Genomic DNA, 18,364 nt, shown 5'->3' with positions numbered 1-18,364 from the left:
GGACCTACAAGAACAACGACCTATGATTATTTTTCTGGAGCATTGTGTGTGCGTGTGTGTGTGTGTGTGTGTGTGTGTGTGTGTGTGTGTGTCAGACCAATGAAGTAGTCCAGAATCTCGAAAGATTTTTGGATGAATAAATAAATAAACTTAATACGTAACCAAAAAACGAATCATATAAACTTCATGGTTTGTGAAACCAAGCACTACATGAATTGTGGGGTCATGTGTGATAAACTGCCCCCGAGTATAATGTGGCAGCTGAAAAATAGTCGAACTGCCTAGATCAACGTATACAATAACACTCTAAAATCTTGGAAGGGTGGTGTGTCCGCAGATAATATTTACATGCCAGCTGTTGGTTAGTTTGCCACAGCAGACAGCATTTTCACCATCGACTTTTATATCTTTTGTAAATGTATTTGCGGCCCTTGATTTATCCGTAAGCGAAATCTGTTTTCGGACCTAACATTTATGTTTCGCCTTCCTTGTATTTAACTCTTGCCACTGCTATAATGCCATATCCCGACCATACGATTTCATGGACGCCACGTTGAAAGCCGTGCAACTAACTAGAATTTTGTGGCGTTCCGATTGAACGATAGCTCATGGTGCCACTACAGAGAGGCACGTACTGCGGAGTCACATTAGTTGCTTATGTCAACCCAGCTTAAAGTTGGCAGCAGTGGTTAATGCTTCGACCAAAGAATTTTGGAAAGCGTTCAAGATCTGAACGTGGATGATGAGAAGAGGTTATGTTTTTAATGAGAATGTTTCTGTAACAACATGAAAAATCGGGGGTACCCGCAGCATGGATTACCGCTTAGGTTGCATTGAAGAAAAATGATGAAACAAAAACGAGATTTGTATTGTTTTAAGCCTTTCCAAATTGTTAAGTGTAGTGCTAGATATGAATACCCAGTGCCAAAGCCGAGAAGTGGACATCGCATTGTGTGTGATGAAAGTAATATTTATGTTTTTGGAGGGTATAATCCAGAAAATTTGAGAGGACCTCCAGGAACGAACGTTTTATTTAAAGAAATATGGGTTTACAATTTTGCTACCCGCACATGGGTAGTTGTTTACCCACCAAATATGCCAAACGAATTGGCGTCGAGTGCTGTTATATTGAGAGGAAGTACAATGATAATATTTGGAGGAACAGGTTACCCGTTTGGAGCAGTTTCTGGGAGTGAAGTTCACGTCTGTAATGTGAGAGATAATTTTAATATAACTGCAATAACAGCTGAAGGCAGTGTACCACCCAAACTGTACGGCCAGGCCCTGGTATTGGATGGTCGTCGGTTGTATACGGTAGGAGGTACGACGGGACATGAGTTTACCACGGATATTCATTGCCTAGATCTAAAAACTAAAGTGTGGGAAGAAGTTTACGTATATTCCGCCAATGCACGATCACCAGAAGGGAGATACAGGCATGAACTGGCGTTTGATGGAACAAGGATATATGTGCTAGGAGGTGGCACTGTCGATACCACTTTTGGATTCAAGGTAGTTATTATTCTTTCCTACTAAGTGTGTGTGCTAGTGTGCGCAGAGCTTCATTCCAAAATTTATCAGTATGCAGTTTCTTCAACGTTGAAGAATAATTTTGGCCTATGATACCAGTTTTCTTAGTAAATAAGTTGCTGATATTAACATGGCAGATTACTCAGTTCCCACCCTTCATTTACAAAAGCATTGTCTGTCTTCAAATTATATGAACTTTAAGTGGATCACAGCACTTTATTCCATAAAATGTGGTTGTACTTCAGAATGTATTTCTTCTCATGATACTCACACACTGATTTTGCAGAACAACTCACTCGAAATTTAAAAAAGTTTGTCTAACTTCATCAAACTGAACCATAAACTGTTCTGCGACACACTTCACTTGCTATCTGTCCAACAGAGCACTTTTCATCCATGTTACTGCATTCCAGTTAATCTCTCAAAACTGATTACAAACTACACAAAGAACAAAGCACATAACACATTCTACACCCTCGAAGTACGTACATCGACTCTATCAGTGGTTTCAGAACAGACTGACTACAACAATGCCACACCCAGTAATAATGTACTTCTTTATTGACAATAAACCTAAACGTAAATGGGCATTTTTATTACCATAGAACAAAAGTGAAACCTCTTACTGTTTAATATTGCATTATTAAAAATAAACTGAAAGAATATTGGGTGATAGTGTTAACTAAATATATCACAATTAAATTTTATTACAATGAAACAATAAACCATTTCAATGGGCCACAGCCGTAATATCAGTTGTAGAGTAATGTGAGTTATTTCCACATTTTCAAAAATTCATATCTTTGTTCACAGTCAGAAATCAGTGTTGAAATTTTTACAGTACGTTGCTATCATCTAGGTGTACAAACTGTGCAAAAATCATATTTTAATATTCAGTCCCACCGGAGATAACCAACCCTAAACTTTACAAACAAATTTTCATATTTCAGAAATTCATAAAAAAATTAAGGAAGCATTTGTAAGTGTTCTTGCTCTGTATGAGGCTAGTAGTGCATGTAATCTAACTATAGGAAAAAATAGACTGTCGTAAATCATTCCTTGTTTGTTGTTTTTGGGCCTAAAAAGTTGATTTTTGAAAATTTGGATACCGAACTTTGGAGATCATTTTGACTGGTTATTTTTGAATTTAGGATATTTTGTGTAATAGGCAGTGTTGTAGAGGACACTTTTCTAAAAACAATCATTTCAGTAAAGGTGAAAGGAATTTTTTTTTTAAACTGTTTTGAACTTCTCAATTATAGGGTAATCACATATAAAAAGATTAAAATATTTAAAAATGGTCAAGCAACCAAATTAATTTTTATTGGACCACTTCATTTGGATTGACCCTAACATTTAACATTTGTCTTATGTTTGATTCACTTCTACTCTTGTTTATTCACAGACAGCAAAATTCTTTTAATTCTATAGTATTTAAGTGGTGGCCTTGTTTGACACACAAAATTTTCTGATCTAGAAATTTATTGCTTTGTGTTCAGTCCTTTGTGTCGCCATGTAAAACTGAATGTAATGCAGGTAAGCTCATTGAGCACAGATATGTAGATTCAAGTTGTAATTTATTCTTTGGCAGTGTTAGATTGATCATTGTCAGCACTCGTAAAAGAAATAGCCAATTTTAATAATGTGAATTCATGGAGTCCTTAAGCAGTCCTTTAAATGCGTTTGTGTTCGGTTGTGAGTTAGTAGTGGAGCATGACAGTGGTTTGCAGGAACCAGTGTTAAGTTTTTAAAAGTGATGTAGTGAGTAGAATTAATGTGCAATGGCAAATTATTATAAGATGAGCCTAAATGGAGAATGAAAAGACAGTTTGTGCTCTAAATCAAATTTCCTCTTGTGGAGTTATACTGTTGCGACATGCCTTTGCATTCTTTATGTGTCGTACATTTTGTGTTTGCACTTATAATCTATCCTATGTAAGTGAGCCTATGACAGACATAATAAAATTTAATAAGTGTAGAAAATTTTCTAAGTAGCTCATGGCAAGCAGTACACAGAAACAAACAGTATATATTGATCGACATAATTTTATACAAATCAGGAAGTTATGCGCGCAGCTGTTAATGTTAAACTGTAGTTAGTGACATCGTTGGACTCAGTGGCAATAGTTAATTGACTGGGAACTGTACAAGCTAGACTTATAAGTTTATGTAACTCGTATGCCATGTTGTCGTACTTTTGTTGTACTGTTTGGTAAATCCAATTACTTCATACTGTGAAGCCTCAGTTTTTTGTTGAGCATTTAGAGGACAAGTTCTAGCAGGTGGAGGGCTTGTCCAAAATGAGACCTGGGTCAGTCTTGATCAAAACAGCATCCTCTACCCAGTCACGGGTGTTACTCGCTTGTGGCAAGCAGGAGGTGTTTCTGTAACCATCACAACCCATAAGAGCTTAAATATAATCCAGGGTATCATATTTCACAGAGACCTTCTTTTGCAGTCCGACAATGAGCTGCGCGCAAATTTAGAGCGACGAGGTGTAAATTTCGTCTGGCGTGTCCACCGGGGTCCGAAGGATAATCAGGTTGCCACCGGTGCCTTCATCTTGGCCTTTGAGGGTGATACATTGCACGAGAAGGTCAAGGTGATGGTCTACCGGTGTGATGTGGAGGCCTATATCCCTCCCCCGACGCAGTGCTTTAAGTGTTGGACATTCAGCCATATGTCTTCCCACTGCACTTCCAGTGTCACATTCCGAGATTGCGGACATCCATCACATCCCGATACTCCATGTGCCCCGCCTCCCATCTGTGTCAACTGTGGAGAGCACTATTCGCCTTGCTCACCTGACTGCAGGATTCTCCAGAAAGAGAGGAAAATCATGGAGTACAAGACCCTGGACAGACTGACCTACACTGAGGCTAAGAGAAAATTTGAACACCTGCATCCTGTGTGTATGACATCGTCTTGCGCTGGCGCTACAACAGTTATGGCACCAACAGCTCCGCCAACCCACGTCCCCTCTCAGAGCCGGAAGACTACACCTGCCCCCTTGATGGTGGGGGCCATTTCCCTTCCTGTTGCTCCTGCATCACCTACTTCAGGAGCAACACCCCTCCCCCCCTCCCCAACTATCGGGGACATCTGTCCCCACTTCTAAGCCAGAGAAGCGTAAGTCTTCTTTGGCTTCTCTCACTAGGAAGGGGTCCCATGGGTCACTCTCTTCTCAGGTTTCTTTTAGTGGGAAACACGACACCCACCAGTGGCTGAAGAGCCCAAAAGCAGCTGGTCGTAGGGCTTCATGCTCAGACCCAGAGACTGAGCCAATGAAGTCCTCCCAGCCAGGGAAACCCAAGGAGCAGTGAGAGAAATCTCAAAAGAAAACCCATAAGACCAAGGAAATTATGGTGGCAACCACACCACCACTACCTACAAGCTCTGCAGCTGGGGATGGGGCAGAGATTTTGGTGTCCGCTGAGGACCTAGATCATGCCTGACCCACATACACAATGGATATAGACTGCTGAGACAATATATCGGTGGCAGCGGGTGACTCTGAGACATAAACTGCCTCATTGAATGTTCCATACCTACCCAGTCTTATGATGTAATCTCCCAGTGGAACTGCGGCGGTTTTTTTCACCGCCTGGCTGAGCTACTGCAACTGTTAAGCTTTACACCTTCTATCTGCATTGCCCTCCAGGAAACCTGGTTCCCAGCAATTCAGACCCCTGCCCTCTGCGGCTATAAGGGATATTACAGGAACGGTAGTGACTATAATCGAGTGTCAGGTGGAGTTTGCGTTTATGTCCTCAACTCGGTCTGTATGAACATGTGCCCCTTCAAACCCCTCTTGAAGCTGTGGCTGTCAGAATAAGGATGACTCAGGAAATAACTGTCTGCAATGTATATCTTCCTCCAGATGGTGCAGTACCCCTGAATGTAGCAGCTACACTGATTTCTCAACTCCCTAAACCTTTCCTACTTCTTTGAGATTTTAAGACCCATAACCCCTTCTGGGGTGGTACTATGCTTATTGGCTGAGGCAGAGATGTCGCAATTCGATCTCTGCCTCTTAAATACTGGGGCCTCCATACATTTCAGTGTGGCTCATGGTAGTTACTCAGCCATTGATTTATCAATTTGCAGCCCAGGATATCTTCCATCTATCCACTTGAGAGCACATGACGACCTGTGCAGTAGTGACCATTTCCCCATCTTCCTGTCACTGCCCTAGCATCAGGCACACAGATGCCTGCCCAGATGGGCTTTGAACAAGGCGGGCTGGGTAACTTTCACCTCTGCTGTCACCGCTGAATCTCCCCCACACTGTAACATCGATGAGATGGTTGAGCAGGTGACTAGCACAATTGTTTCTGCAGCAGAAAACGCATTCCCTTGCTCTTTAGGGTGCCTGAGGTGTAAGGCAGCCCCCAGGTGGTTGCCAGAAGTTGCTGAAGCAATTAAGGAGCATCGGCGAGCTCTACAGCGGCATAAGCAGCACCCTTCCCTGGAGCACCTCATAGCTTTTAAGCGGCTCTGTGCCCGTGTTCACTACCTTATCAAACAACAGAAGGAGGAGTGTTGGGAGAGATACGTCTCCTCCATTGGGTGCCACGTGTCACCTTCCCCAGTCTGGGCAAAGATCAAACGTCTTTTCGGGTACCAGGCCCCAACAGCTGTCCCTGGCCTTACCATAAATGGCGAGTTACATACTGACGCAAACGTGATTGCTGAGCACTTTGCTTGAGCCTCTGCATCAGAGAATTACCCCCCAGCCGTTCGCGAACTCAAACAGCGGCTGGAAGGGAACGTCCTCTCATTCACTACACACTGCAGTGAATCCTATAATGCCCCATTTACAGAGTAGAAGCTCCTGAGTGCCCTTGCACATTGCCCCGACACAGCTCCTGGGCCCGATAGCATCCACAGCCAGATGATTAAACATCTCTCATCTGACTGCAAGCGACATATTCTCGTCATCTTCAACTGGATCTGGTGCATTGGCGTCTTTCCATCGCGATGGTGGGAGAGTACCATCATTCCGGTGCTCGAACCCGGTAAAAACCTGCTTGACGTGGATAGCTATCGGCCCATCAGCCTCACCAACGTTCTTGGTAAGCTGCTGGAATGTATGGTATGTTGGCGGTTGTGTTGGGTCCTGGAGTCATGTGGCTTGCAGGCTCCATATCAGGGCAGCTTCTGCCAGGGTTGCTGTACCACTGATAATCTTGTGTCCATCGAGTCTGCCATCCTAACAGCCTTTTCCATACGCTGTCTTTTTTGACTTACGTAAAGCATACGCCGCGACTTGGCAACACATATCCTTGCCACATTGTATGAGTGGGGTCTCCGGGGACCACTCCCAATTTTGATCCAAAACTTCCCGTCGCTCCGTACTTTCAGAATCGAAGTTGGTGACTCCCATAGTTTCATCCATATCCAGGAGAATGGAATTCCACAGGCCTCTGTATTGAATGTGTGTCTATTTTTAGTGACCATTAATGGTCTAGCAGCAGCTGTCTGGTCCTCCACCTCACTTTCTCTGTGTGCAGACGACTTCTGCATTTTGTACTGCTGCTCCAGTACTGTTGTTGCTGAACGACGCCTCCAGGGAGCCATTCACAAGGCGCAGTCATGGGCTCTAGCCCACGGCTTCCAGTTTTCAGCCGCAAAGTCGTGTGTCATGCACTTCTGTCGATGTCGTATCATTCGTCCGGAACCCGCACTTTACCTTCATGACGATCGACTCACTCTAGTGGAGACATATCAGTTCCTAGGACTGGTTTTCAGTGCTCGATTGACTTGGCTCCCTCATCTTCATCAGCTTAAGCAGAAGTGCTGGCAGAACCTCGATGTCCTCCATTGCCTGAGCAACACCAATTGGGGTCAGATCGCTGTACGCTGCTGCAGCTGTACAGAGCCCTTGTCCAATCCCGAATTGACTATGGAAGTATGTTTATGATTCGGCAGTACCTTCAACATTGCATTTACTCGACCCTGTGCACCACTGTGGGGTTCAATTAGCGACAAGAGCTTTTAGGATGAGTCCGGTGACCAGTGTACTGGTGGAAGCTGGTGTCCCTCCACTGCAGATCAGACGTGTGCAGCTGCTCACGAGTTATGCAGCACACATTCATAGTTCCCCTGAGCATCCGAATTACCATCTCCTTTCCCGCTCGTGGCAGTCCATCTCCTGCGTAGGCAGCCCAGATCGGGGCTAACGATTGCAGTTCACGTGCGGTCTCTTCTCTCCGAACTGGAGTCCTTCCCTTTACCGCCTCTATTTGCGGTCCGTTCACATATGCCTCCATGGTGTACGCCTCGGCTGCAGCTTCGTCTGGACCTTTTGCATGGCCCTAAGGACTCAGTTAACCCCGCCGCTCTCCACTGTCACTTCTTCTCGATTCTTGCGTGTTCCGGGGCTCTGAAGTGGTTTACACTGACGGCTCAATGGCTGATGGTCCCATAGGCTTCACATATGTTGATGGAGGACATATTGAGTAGCAATCCGTGCCAGTTGGCTGCAGTGTTTTCACTGCAGAGCTGGCAGCCATATCTCATGATCTTGAGTACATCCAATCATGCCCTGGTGAGTCATTTCTCCTGTGTATTGACTCATTGAGCAGCCTTCAAGCTATCGACCAGGGTTACCCTCGCCATCCTCTGGTAACGTCCATTCAGGAGTCCATCTATGCCCTGGAACACTCTCGCCATTCCTGGGTGTTTGTGTGGACCCCAGGACACATTGGAATCCCCAGCAACGAACTTGCCGACAGGCTGGCCAAACAGGTGACGCGGAAACCGCTTCTGGAGATTGACATCTCTGAAGCTGACCTGCGTTCTTTCTTAAACCGCAGGTTTTTCCGGCTTTGGGAGACGGAATGGCATAACAGCACGCACAATAAACTGCATTTCATTAAGGAGACTGTTAATATGTGTAAGTCTTCCATGCAGGCCTCTCGCAGGGAATCAGTTGTCCTGTGCTGGCTCCACATTGGCCATACATGGCTGATGCATGGTTACCTACTCCGTCACGAGGACCCACCTCAGTGTTGCTGTGGCTGCCAAATGACAGTCGTCCACCTGTTGCTAGATTGCCCACTTTTAGCTGCTCTGCAGCAGACTTTTAACTTTTTCAGCACCCTGCCTTCGGTGTTGGGCGACAATGCCTCCAGAACAGCTTTAGCTTTATGTTTTATATGTGAGAGTGTGTTTTATACTTCTATGTAGGATTTAGCACATGCCCTTTTTCTCTCTATGTCGTCCACCCTAGTGGCTGGCTTTCCCTTTTTATTCTTGCGGTTGGCCAACCACTGTAATCTGCTTTCATGTTTTTACTCTCTTCTGTTTGCAGCATCTCTCCGTTGTTTTCTTGTCCTCTTTTGTTCCTTTTAGTGTTCGTTGCCTTCCCTTTGTTCTTGTGGCTTTTCCTTTCTTTCCATTTGGTGTTATATGTTTTGTCCGTTTTATTCTCACACTTGTGGCATTGTTTTGTTAGGAACAAGGGACCGATGACCTCATAGTTTGGTCCCTTCTCCCGCCTTTAAACCAACTAATCAACCAACCACACCTAGCCTCCTTGGCTGACTCATTAACTTTTATAACCATAGTTGATATAATGACATCAAGATATTTCCATTGCATATGGGTTAGCTGCTCAAGACAGTTTTCAGGAAATGTGTTTAACAGTATTTTGTACAGACTGTCTGCCTGTACCCCTTGCAATGAATCTGTAGACATTCCAGTGTATACTTTGTAGGTTGAAGTCACTTCCAACTAGTATCACATTATCTGGGTATTTACATGCTACTGACCATAGATTTTCTTTAAGTGACCCTAGAACTGTCGCAGCGAAATTGGGTGGCCAGTAAAATTGCCAAACAATTACCTTGGTTTCACGTAAACTTGTTATACGCTACCAGGTAACTTAACTGTCATGCTCAACTGTTGACCTCAGTGGAGATAATATTATTGTAAACTGCAATAAACGCTCCCCCTTCCATGGCCTCTAATCTGTCTTTCTGATATGCATTCCATGACTCGCTATATATCTCAGAGCTTTTCACTTCAGGTTTCAGCCAGCTTTTGTTCCCAAGAATGTTTCTCACTTCTACAAGGAAAGCAAAGTCAGGGTTAGCCATTCCTCCTATAATTTGCAGTGTAATTCTGTTTATCTGGTGCCTTTAAGTGGCTTGACGTATTGTTCTAGAATGGATACACCAAGTGAGTTAGCATAATGGTAGGACACTGATTTCTCATTTGAGAGAAGAATGGTTCGTTCTGATTCCTGTCTAGCAATACAAATTTAGCATTTCTGCAGTTTCTTTTAATTTTTTTAAGTCAAGTTCTTGGGTGGATTGTTTGAAAAAGACAGGGTAGATTTCCCTCCCCAATCTGAATTTGTGCTCTCTCTCTCTCTCTCTCTCTTTCTCTTTCTCTTTCTCTTTCATGGAGTATATTTATCCCAATCTTCCAATGAAATGAATGGCCAATCCTTTTTCTGTTGACACCATCTGACAACTTTTGCTGCTATTTACTAACATATAGTGAATATATCTGATGTTTTTCAGCAATTAATTGCAAGCTGTATCACTTCATAATAGACTGTCAGTTTTAAGATCGCTGTCTTGCATGATCTTCTGAAAAATTGCTTGGAAGTTATCATTGGCCCATCACAATATTTCTTACTTGTCATATCAGTGAAAATTTTTAATAAGTAGAACTTTTGGCACCAAATAGTCATTTATAGTCAGTGAGTTCAGATGGCAAGGCAGCAAAATCTACATGGAAGACAGTTATTTCTCTATAGAAAATATATTTTTACCAACTTGTGAGTTAAAACATGAACTGGAGTTGAGTATTGTAGAGTATTGTAAAAAATTTCACAAAACGAAGTGTAACAGAAATGATAGCATGAGTAGCAGTGTGGTGGCAGTAGAGAGTGGAGGCAATTCTCAGGGTAACTTATCTTTTTTTTGGAATTACTTTACAGTTGTACATTCTTTTTTTCTTCTCCCCCCATTATGGTTTCTTTTAAAACCTGAGGCATTTTTTCCTGTCATGTTGTTGGATTTTTAACGTACCTTTGCGTTGGGTTAGCTTACCATTTTATTTTGCCTATATTTTTGTTTTCAGTCAGAGTTAAAAATTGTAGACAATACCTTAGAAATAGATTTTTGAAATATTCTGTAAAGCATCTTGTGAGCAATTGCAATAGGATTTGTAGATAATTGTCACTTGACTATTATCTCATTGTTTAAAATTAGTATTACTGCAAGTCTGCAACACGTTACTGGAACAGTATAGGGCGCAGTAGGTATGGGGTTAAAAAATACAAAATCACATAGGGACAGTGGAGGAGTAGGTCTAATAATGAATAATAAAATAGGAATGCAAATAAGCTACTATAATAGCATAATGAACACATTATTCTAGCCAAGAAACCAATGTGCACCACAGTAGTGTACAAGTTTATAAGTCAGCAGGCTCCACAGATGAAGAAGTGACTGAAGAATATATGAGGAGATAAAAGAAATTATTCAGGTAGTTAAGGGATAGGAATTCATTGTAGGAAAAGCAAGAGAAGCAAAAAAGTATAAGAAAGGAAAATGAATTATAGAGGAAACTGCCTGGTCAAATATTGTTCATAGCATAATTTAATCATTGCAAACACTTGGCTTATGAATAATATAAGGAGGTTGTATAATTGGAAGAGATCGGAACCCACTGGGAAGTTTCAAATAGATTAAATAATGGCAAGACAGATTTTGAAACTAGATTTTAAACTGTAAGACAGTCCCAGGAACATATGAGACTGCAGCCTTAATTTATTGGTTATAAATTGCAGATTGAAATAATAATGTAGGGAATTAAAGCTATAGGACATGGGTAAACTGAAGTAACTAGAGGTTGTTGAGGGTGTGATGAAACATTAGGCCACAATTGACTGAAGTAGGAGAAAGATGTGTAATAGAAGGCAATTGTAGTAGTGAGGCAAAAGGGGTCAAATAGGTAAAAGCAAGGCCTAGTAGATATCCTTACATAACACAGACACTGACTTGAAAGCTTGCATATTTCCCTTAAGTTTCATATGTTTATGTAACTTGCATGTCTGAAGGAACAGACTTGTTTACCATCCACAGTTGTATGAAAATACTTTGAACTTTATTCACTGACTGTGAATTCCTTGACAACAGCTGTAATAGGTACGGATATACTACCCATGAGTGACACGTGAAAATTTGTGCTTCTGAGACACGAACCCGGATTTCCTGCTTATCGCGAGTGGTCGCCAAACTACTTGGGTATCCATGCATGTTCCCAAGACTGAACTAAACTGTGACATGTCACACTATCTGCATCCGCATATCAGAGTCCGCTATTTTCAGCCTACATAGCGGACTTTGATGCAGGAAGTAGACAGTGTGGTATGTGGAAGTTTGGGTCAATCCGAGGAGTGTGCATGGGTAGTCGAATTGGGTAAGGCAACCACTCACAATCAGTGGGAAATCCAGGTTTGTGTCCTGTTATGGCACAAATTTTCACATGTTACTAATGGGTATACCTAATACAGCAAATAAATTCAAAGTAGTTTTGTGTGTGTTTTCTTTTGCCAACACTTCGTGAGTAGATTTATCTATCCACTTATATTTCTAACAGTGCATATAAAATTTGACAAAATGAGAAAGTATAAAAATGCAACAAATGAAGCATGTGGAAGGGATTACAGAATCCTAAAAAATGAGCTTGACAGAAAGTGCAAAATGGCTGGAAGACAATGTGAAGATAATGAAGCGTGTGTAATGAGGGGAAAGGTAGAGATGCCAGTAGAGTTAGACACCTTTGGTGAAAAGAGAGGCAACTGTTACAGTATCAAGAGTTCAGATGGTATGTAAGTATTAAGCAAAGAAGGGAAAAGGTGGAAGGAATATATAGCAGGTCTATACAACAGAAGCAGACTTGAAGGCAATAATGTAGAAAGCGAAGGAGAAGTTGAATAGGGGGGAGATGGGAGATATGATACTGCAAGAATAATTCAAAAGAGCACTAATAGACCAGAGTCGAAAGAAAGCTCCTAGAATAAAGCATTACTCAGCCATAACAAAACTATTACACCTGGTATACAAGATATGAGGCAGTCGAAATACATTGTCTTCAAGAAGAATGTAGTAATTCAAATTCCAAACATGACAGGTGCTGAAACTTATAAATATTATTGAACTATCAGTTTGACAGTTTATGGTTGCGAAGTACTGACATGAATTACTTACAGGAGAATGGAAAAAGCTAGCAGAAACCAACTTAGGGGAGACAAGTCTGGGCTTCAGAGATATGTAGGGACACATGAGGCAATACTGACTTTGTGACTTACTTTAGGAGATAGGTTAAAGAAAGGCAAAACTATGTTATATGTTGCAGTTTTTTAGAAAACTTACGACAGTGTTGATTGGAATACACACTTTGAAATTTTGAAGGTAGCAGGGATAAAATACAAGGAGTGGCAGATCATATACAGCTTGTACAGAAACCAGACTGCAGTTACAGGAGTGCAGGATGGGGTGTGGGAGGGGCAGGGGGGGGGGGGGGATCCTCATGGAAGGGAAGCAGTGGTTGAGAAGAGAGTGAGACAATGTCTTTGCCTATCCTCAATGTTTTCGATCTGTACATTGATCAGTAGTAAAGGAAACAATGGAGAACCTGTAAAGGGAATTCCAATCAGGGAGGAGTAATAAAAACTTGGGAGATTTGCAGTTGACATTGTAATTCCATCAGGGATGGCAGAAGAAAATTCCATCAGGGATGACAGAAGAAATGAAACAGCAGATGAACAGAATGGATAGGGTATTGAAAAGAAGCTATAAGGTGAACATCAAGAAAAGTAAAGCAAGGGTAATGGAATGTCGTCAAATTAAATTTAGTCATTGCTGAGGGATTTAGGTTAGGAAATAGTGGTTGATGAGTTTTGCTGTTTGGGCAGCAAAATGCCTGATCGGTGAAAGATACAGACTGGCACTAGCATGAAAACATTTCTAAGAAAGAGAAATTTCTTAACAGCAAATATAAACTGAAGTGTTAAGGAAGTCTTTTCTGGAGGTATTTTTCAACAGTGTAGCCTTGTATGGAAGTGAAATGTGGACAATATGCAGTTCAGACAAAGAGAGAAAAAAGACTTTTTACATATTGTACTATAGGAAAATGCTGAAGATCAGATGAATTGATCTAATAACAAATGAGGTGGCACTAAGTAAGATTAGGAAAAAAGAAATTTGTGGCACAATTTGACTAAAAGAAGGAATCACTTGATAGGACAGTAAAAATTGTAGAGGAAGATCATTGGATGAAGTTAGTAACCTGGTTCAAATGTGTGTAGGCTGCAGTTGTTATTCAGAGATGAAGCAGCTTGTGCAAGATAGTGTGGGCTTTGTACTGAAAACCTTAACAACAAGGTAGACTGATAAGCAGTGTCTTTAGTTAAATATTCTCGAAGTGCTACAAAAGGTTGTCATTTGGTGAACTGATTGGAATCTTTGTCTTCCTGATACTTATAACTTATATCATGTTTGGAAACCATTGCACATGCGATAGAAATCAGTTAAACTTTTGTCCTGGTAGATACAAGTTTTGAAGTTTGACTTGCAGATGCTGTGTGCACTTTTTACTTATATCAAAGTTCAGGGAGACAGAATGGCTGGTCAGTAATTCTCTTCAGGATGTGAAATTCCAGTTCTGCCATTTAAAAGTGTAAACACTAATGTTTCAAAACTATAAGAACTTTTTCTTCCTTTTAGAACAGGGATGGGTTGGAGATGATTAGAACCGAGTAGCGGGTCCCTCACACTCCAGGTTGAGAGGGCCCATCTGTTGTGTGGACAGTTATTGTTTTCACTTTTAAGTGTGCCTGTTGGCAGTTGGTATTTTGCCTTGTGAATATAAATACTGGTCAGTTATTCTATCTCTCTGTTATTTTGTATGTGTTTTTCTTTTTATAGCAGCCAAACAGTGTTAAAATTTTAGATTATAACACAAAAGCCATTATATTTTGACTACTGTAAGACTTCTTTGGTAGGTATGTATGTTCTTTTCTTATGACTGTATGCTCTTACACATACTTGTTGCATTATATTTACATAAGTTTGTTCAAGTATAAAATGCTGAGGTAAATAAATTTAGTAATTCCTATTTTCCAGATATATATTACTTTAGTCTTTCATATACAAATATGTATTGATATGGTATGCTACACATATTTGATTTTACTTAATTGTATCAAAGTTGTTCTTCATTTGCACTATTCGTAGGACATTGATGCTTTTAACATCGTGACGAAGAAATGGGAAATTGTTTCAACAAAGTGTGACAGCAGAGTTCGTCCTCCTGGTTATCCTCCTCCAAGGCAGTTTCATGGATGTGTGCAGTTGCCAGAAGAAGGACTGCAAGAGCCTGCAGTTTTCATATGTGGAGGATATGGGAATAGTCATAGTTTTCGTGACATTTGGAAACTTAGTCTGAAAACCTTGCAGTGGACTTATGTAAGAGAATGTAGTTTTCCACAAACCTTGTATTTTCATTCATCTGCGATCACACCATATGGATGCATGTATACATTTGGTGGTGTTACAAGGGACAATAAAAGAATAAATGACTTGTATGCTACTTGGGTATGCATACCTAAACTAGAAGAAATGTGCTGGGAGGCTATACTTCACTACAATCCAGACCTGTACCTGACAGCGAAAGACAAACTTTTATCTTATGGCTTCCCTAGAAAGTTCGTTGGAAGGTTGTGACAGTGTACATTGTCTCTGATGAACTAAAACAGGTGATGCAAATTATTTATTATAATTTGTATTTTTGAACTTTTATTTGTTCCTATTTTATCACATTGCAAGAAACACCTTCATATTAATATTGAGACATGAATAGTGATCATAAGAACTTTACAAGAGCCAGCAGTTCATAGAATATACCAAGTTGTTATAAGAATCTTATTGGCTACGCACACTTTAAAAGTGATTGCAGTAGCCTTGCTTTTATTGATCAGTGCAGAAAAATTGTTTGTTAATTGTTGATGTATGCACCATTTGATTTAAAAGAAATATTACAATTGTACACATTTGTTGAATTTCAACCATTGTGCAGTTTAATTAATTTCTTCTGGACCTACTGAATACAGAACATTATATGCACAGAGGATGTAACAGAACACTTATAGTGTATATTTTACCGAGTCTCAGACTAATCGTATGCAGATTATTTACTTATGTAAGTTGCTTTTGTTTGGTGCTGTTGGTTCATCTTATATTTATGAATTGTGTCATCATTATGCTTCCAAAACTTTTCCCCATACAGCTTTCTGATGAGAGTCCAGTATCAGCACCACAGCCTTTCATTATATATTTGTAGTTCATTTCTCCCTGTGCTATTTTCAGTTTTCTCATATATGTTGTTTTGATGTCTGCACTCCTTCACAGCACAGTTTCAATCTAATGAACGTTCACTGATTAATTTCCTGTGGTACTCCTTTTCTGTTACACACTTTCATGGGAAAATTATGATAAATTTGTAAACTACTTACATTGCATTATGTTTATGTAATTTTTACATTCTTATCTAGATAAAAATATTGAATTATTTGACACAACACATTCGTATCAGAAGGTAAATGGTTGTGAAAAAACAAATATGGTTTATATAATATGAAATGTGCACTATGAGAAATTACTTGGACACAAAGCCTTTGTGTTACACAAACAAGGCAGTAGGTTGTTGCTACTGTTGTATTGCAGTGAAGTAACATTTATATGGATTAATTACAAGTAACAACTAATCACTCATTTATAATGTAACATCATTTTCTGTTATGATTGTAATGATAGTGCGTGTTTCATGAGGAAGAATTTGTATTTATTTCAAGTAAGGCTTCCTCTTGCCTTTCTACGCTTCTCCTCAAACACTTTCTCCTATACGGCTGATTTAATTTGCAACTTGTCTAGTGCTAGCAAGTAAGTAAAATTAAATCAATTTATTGTTGAAAATAGACTGCAGCTGAATGTCACATGACTTCTGCTTCCACTATGATCAACTCAATGGAGTATGTATGTTGCTGTCATCAGTAAGCGTGTATTAACCCGAAAATCACATTTTCAGTATCACTTCTGTTGTAATTTCTGTATTCAGATTATCAGCACATGTATCCAGACATCAAAAAACTTTTTTTTTTTTAAATAGTCAGCAAGTGGGCTTTTATGCAGAACACTGAAATGCACAACACAGGTTGAGCTTTGTTAGCACTCTTTGTAAATTAATTATTATGTGGCAACAACTGTGAGTGTGTCCAAATAACAGTTGTCAGCAGAATTATTGGAAAAAAGACAAATTAAGAAAAATAAAGGGCCTTTTAGTAAGGAGTTAAGATGTTAATTATTTTAAAAATAAAAGACTAAACTGAGTACTAATTTTGTAGTGATACAAATACGGCATTCATCCTTGGTATTACATTGACCCCCAAAAACTGTTCATTAGAAAATGAAATACTAGAGTGTGTGAGGGTGTCTCAGCTTGTGGTCTTGCGGTAGCATTCTCGCTTCCCGAGCACAGAGTCCTAGGTTCGATTCCCAGTGGAGTCAGGGATTTTCCCTGCCTTGAGATGACTGGGTGTTGTTGTGTTGTCTTTATCTTCATCATTCATTCCCATTACAGTCGGATGAAGGCAATGGTAAACCACTTCCACTAGGACCTTTCTAGTATGGCGGTGCGGGTCTCCTGCATCGTCGCCTATGCTCCTTGGAGTATGGGACCTCATCATCATCAGGGTGTGCTGTAATGCCTTCAATTTTTTTATATGTAAACTCTTAAAGCTTTTTAAATGAAACAAATGTTATTAACATTCTACATATTTATTCATGTCTTCATATTTACCGAGACCTTTGCCGCTACAGGGCTCCAAATCATAGTGTGTAACACATTGATGCATGAGAAATGGTGTGCCGTATTTGAAGTTTGAATTCGAAGTGTTAGCCCACTCAAGGAGCACTCTCTCCTCCAGCATGACATTGCCAGGCCACCCACAAATGCTACATTCCAATATCATGAGTTCACCGCCATCAATCATCCTCCGTACAGTCCTGACCTGGCCCCATCCACTTTTCTTTTGTTTCTAAAACACCTTTGAGGACTCCACTTTGATAGCAGTGAAGTTGTGCAAGCAGAGGTGAGTTGGTGGCTCTGTCAACAAAGTCAAACATTCTGCTGTATCGGTATCAATAAACTGGTCTCTTGTTGGGAGAAATGTGTTTGTCACCAGGATGACTGTGTTGAGAAATAAATACGTAGAATGTGAATAACATTTGTTTTATTTGATAAGCTTTTAAGAATATGTACATAAAAAAATCAGAGGCATTACTTCTCAGCACACCCTTGTATATACCAAGGAAACCTCTGGCAGAACGTAAATAATGTGGGAGTAAAGAGACCATTTGCCAAATAGCAGTAGTGTTGAGTAGTTGACAGGTACACACAAAACAGAACGAAAATTTTGCTAACTTTCAGAAGAAATCATTTGATGAGTTGGAGTACATTTTGGTCCTTTCAAAAGCTAATGAATGTTAACATTCTTTTTTCTGTGAATGTCTCAATGATAAAACACTAGAATGACTATAGGTGATGAGTTATGACTGTGCTAGATTCAATTTACATCTGGAACTAATCTTTTATAGGCAATACAAATTCATTTTGCAGTTAGGGCACATTGCTGGACGGGCTCAATTTCAGTGTAGCATGGGCTACTTTGTTTCCTTCTCAGTTGTGTGCAGGCTGTACTCCCAAGATCTATGTTCAAATTGTGTCCAGCATACAGGTGCACTTGATATACAGT

General features: G+C 40.4%; 1 protein-coding gene across 1 annotated transcript; it reads left to right on the top strand.

The window, feature by feature from the left end:
- The first annotated feature begins 701 nt into the window (after positions 1–701).
- On the top strand, positions 702–17,145 carry LOC124784670 (kelch domain-containing protein 10). Its single transcript, XM_047254119.1, has 2 exons — positions 702–1,512; positions 14,790–17,145. Exons 1-2 carry the CDS (start codon positions 844–846, stop codon positions 15,276–15,278), a joined length of 1,158 nt encoding a protein of 385 aa, XP_047110075.1. The 5' UTR covers positions 702–843; the 3' UTR covers positions 15,279–17,145.
- Positions 17,146–18,364: the final 1,219 nt, after the last annotated feature.

Source organism: Schistocerca piceifrons, chromosome 1, assembly GCF_021461385.2.
Source record: "Schistocerca piceifrons isolate TAMUIC-IGC-003096 chromosome 1, iqSchPice1.1, whole genome shotgun sequence".
Lineage (NCBI taxonomy): Eukaryota > Metazoa > Arthropoda > Insecta > Orthoptera > Acrididae > Schistocerca > Schistocerca piceifrons.
This window is presented reverse-complemented; position numbering and strand designations above follow the sequence as displayed.

Bases quoted from the DNA above. Each gene is read 5' to 3' on its own strand.
- LOC124784670 (XM_047254119.1), top strand. From the start codon at position 844: ATGATGAAACAAAAACGAGATTTGTATTGTTTTAAGCCTTTCCAAATT. The intron at 1,513-14,789 runs GTAGTTATTATT...CACTATTCGTAG, and splicing joins ATACCACTTTTGGATTCAAG to GACATTGATGCTTTTAACAT.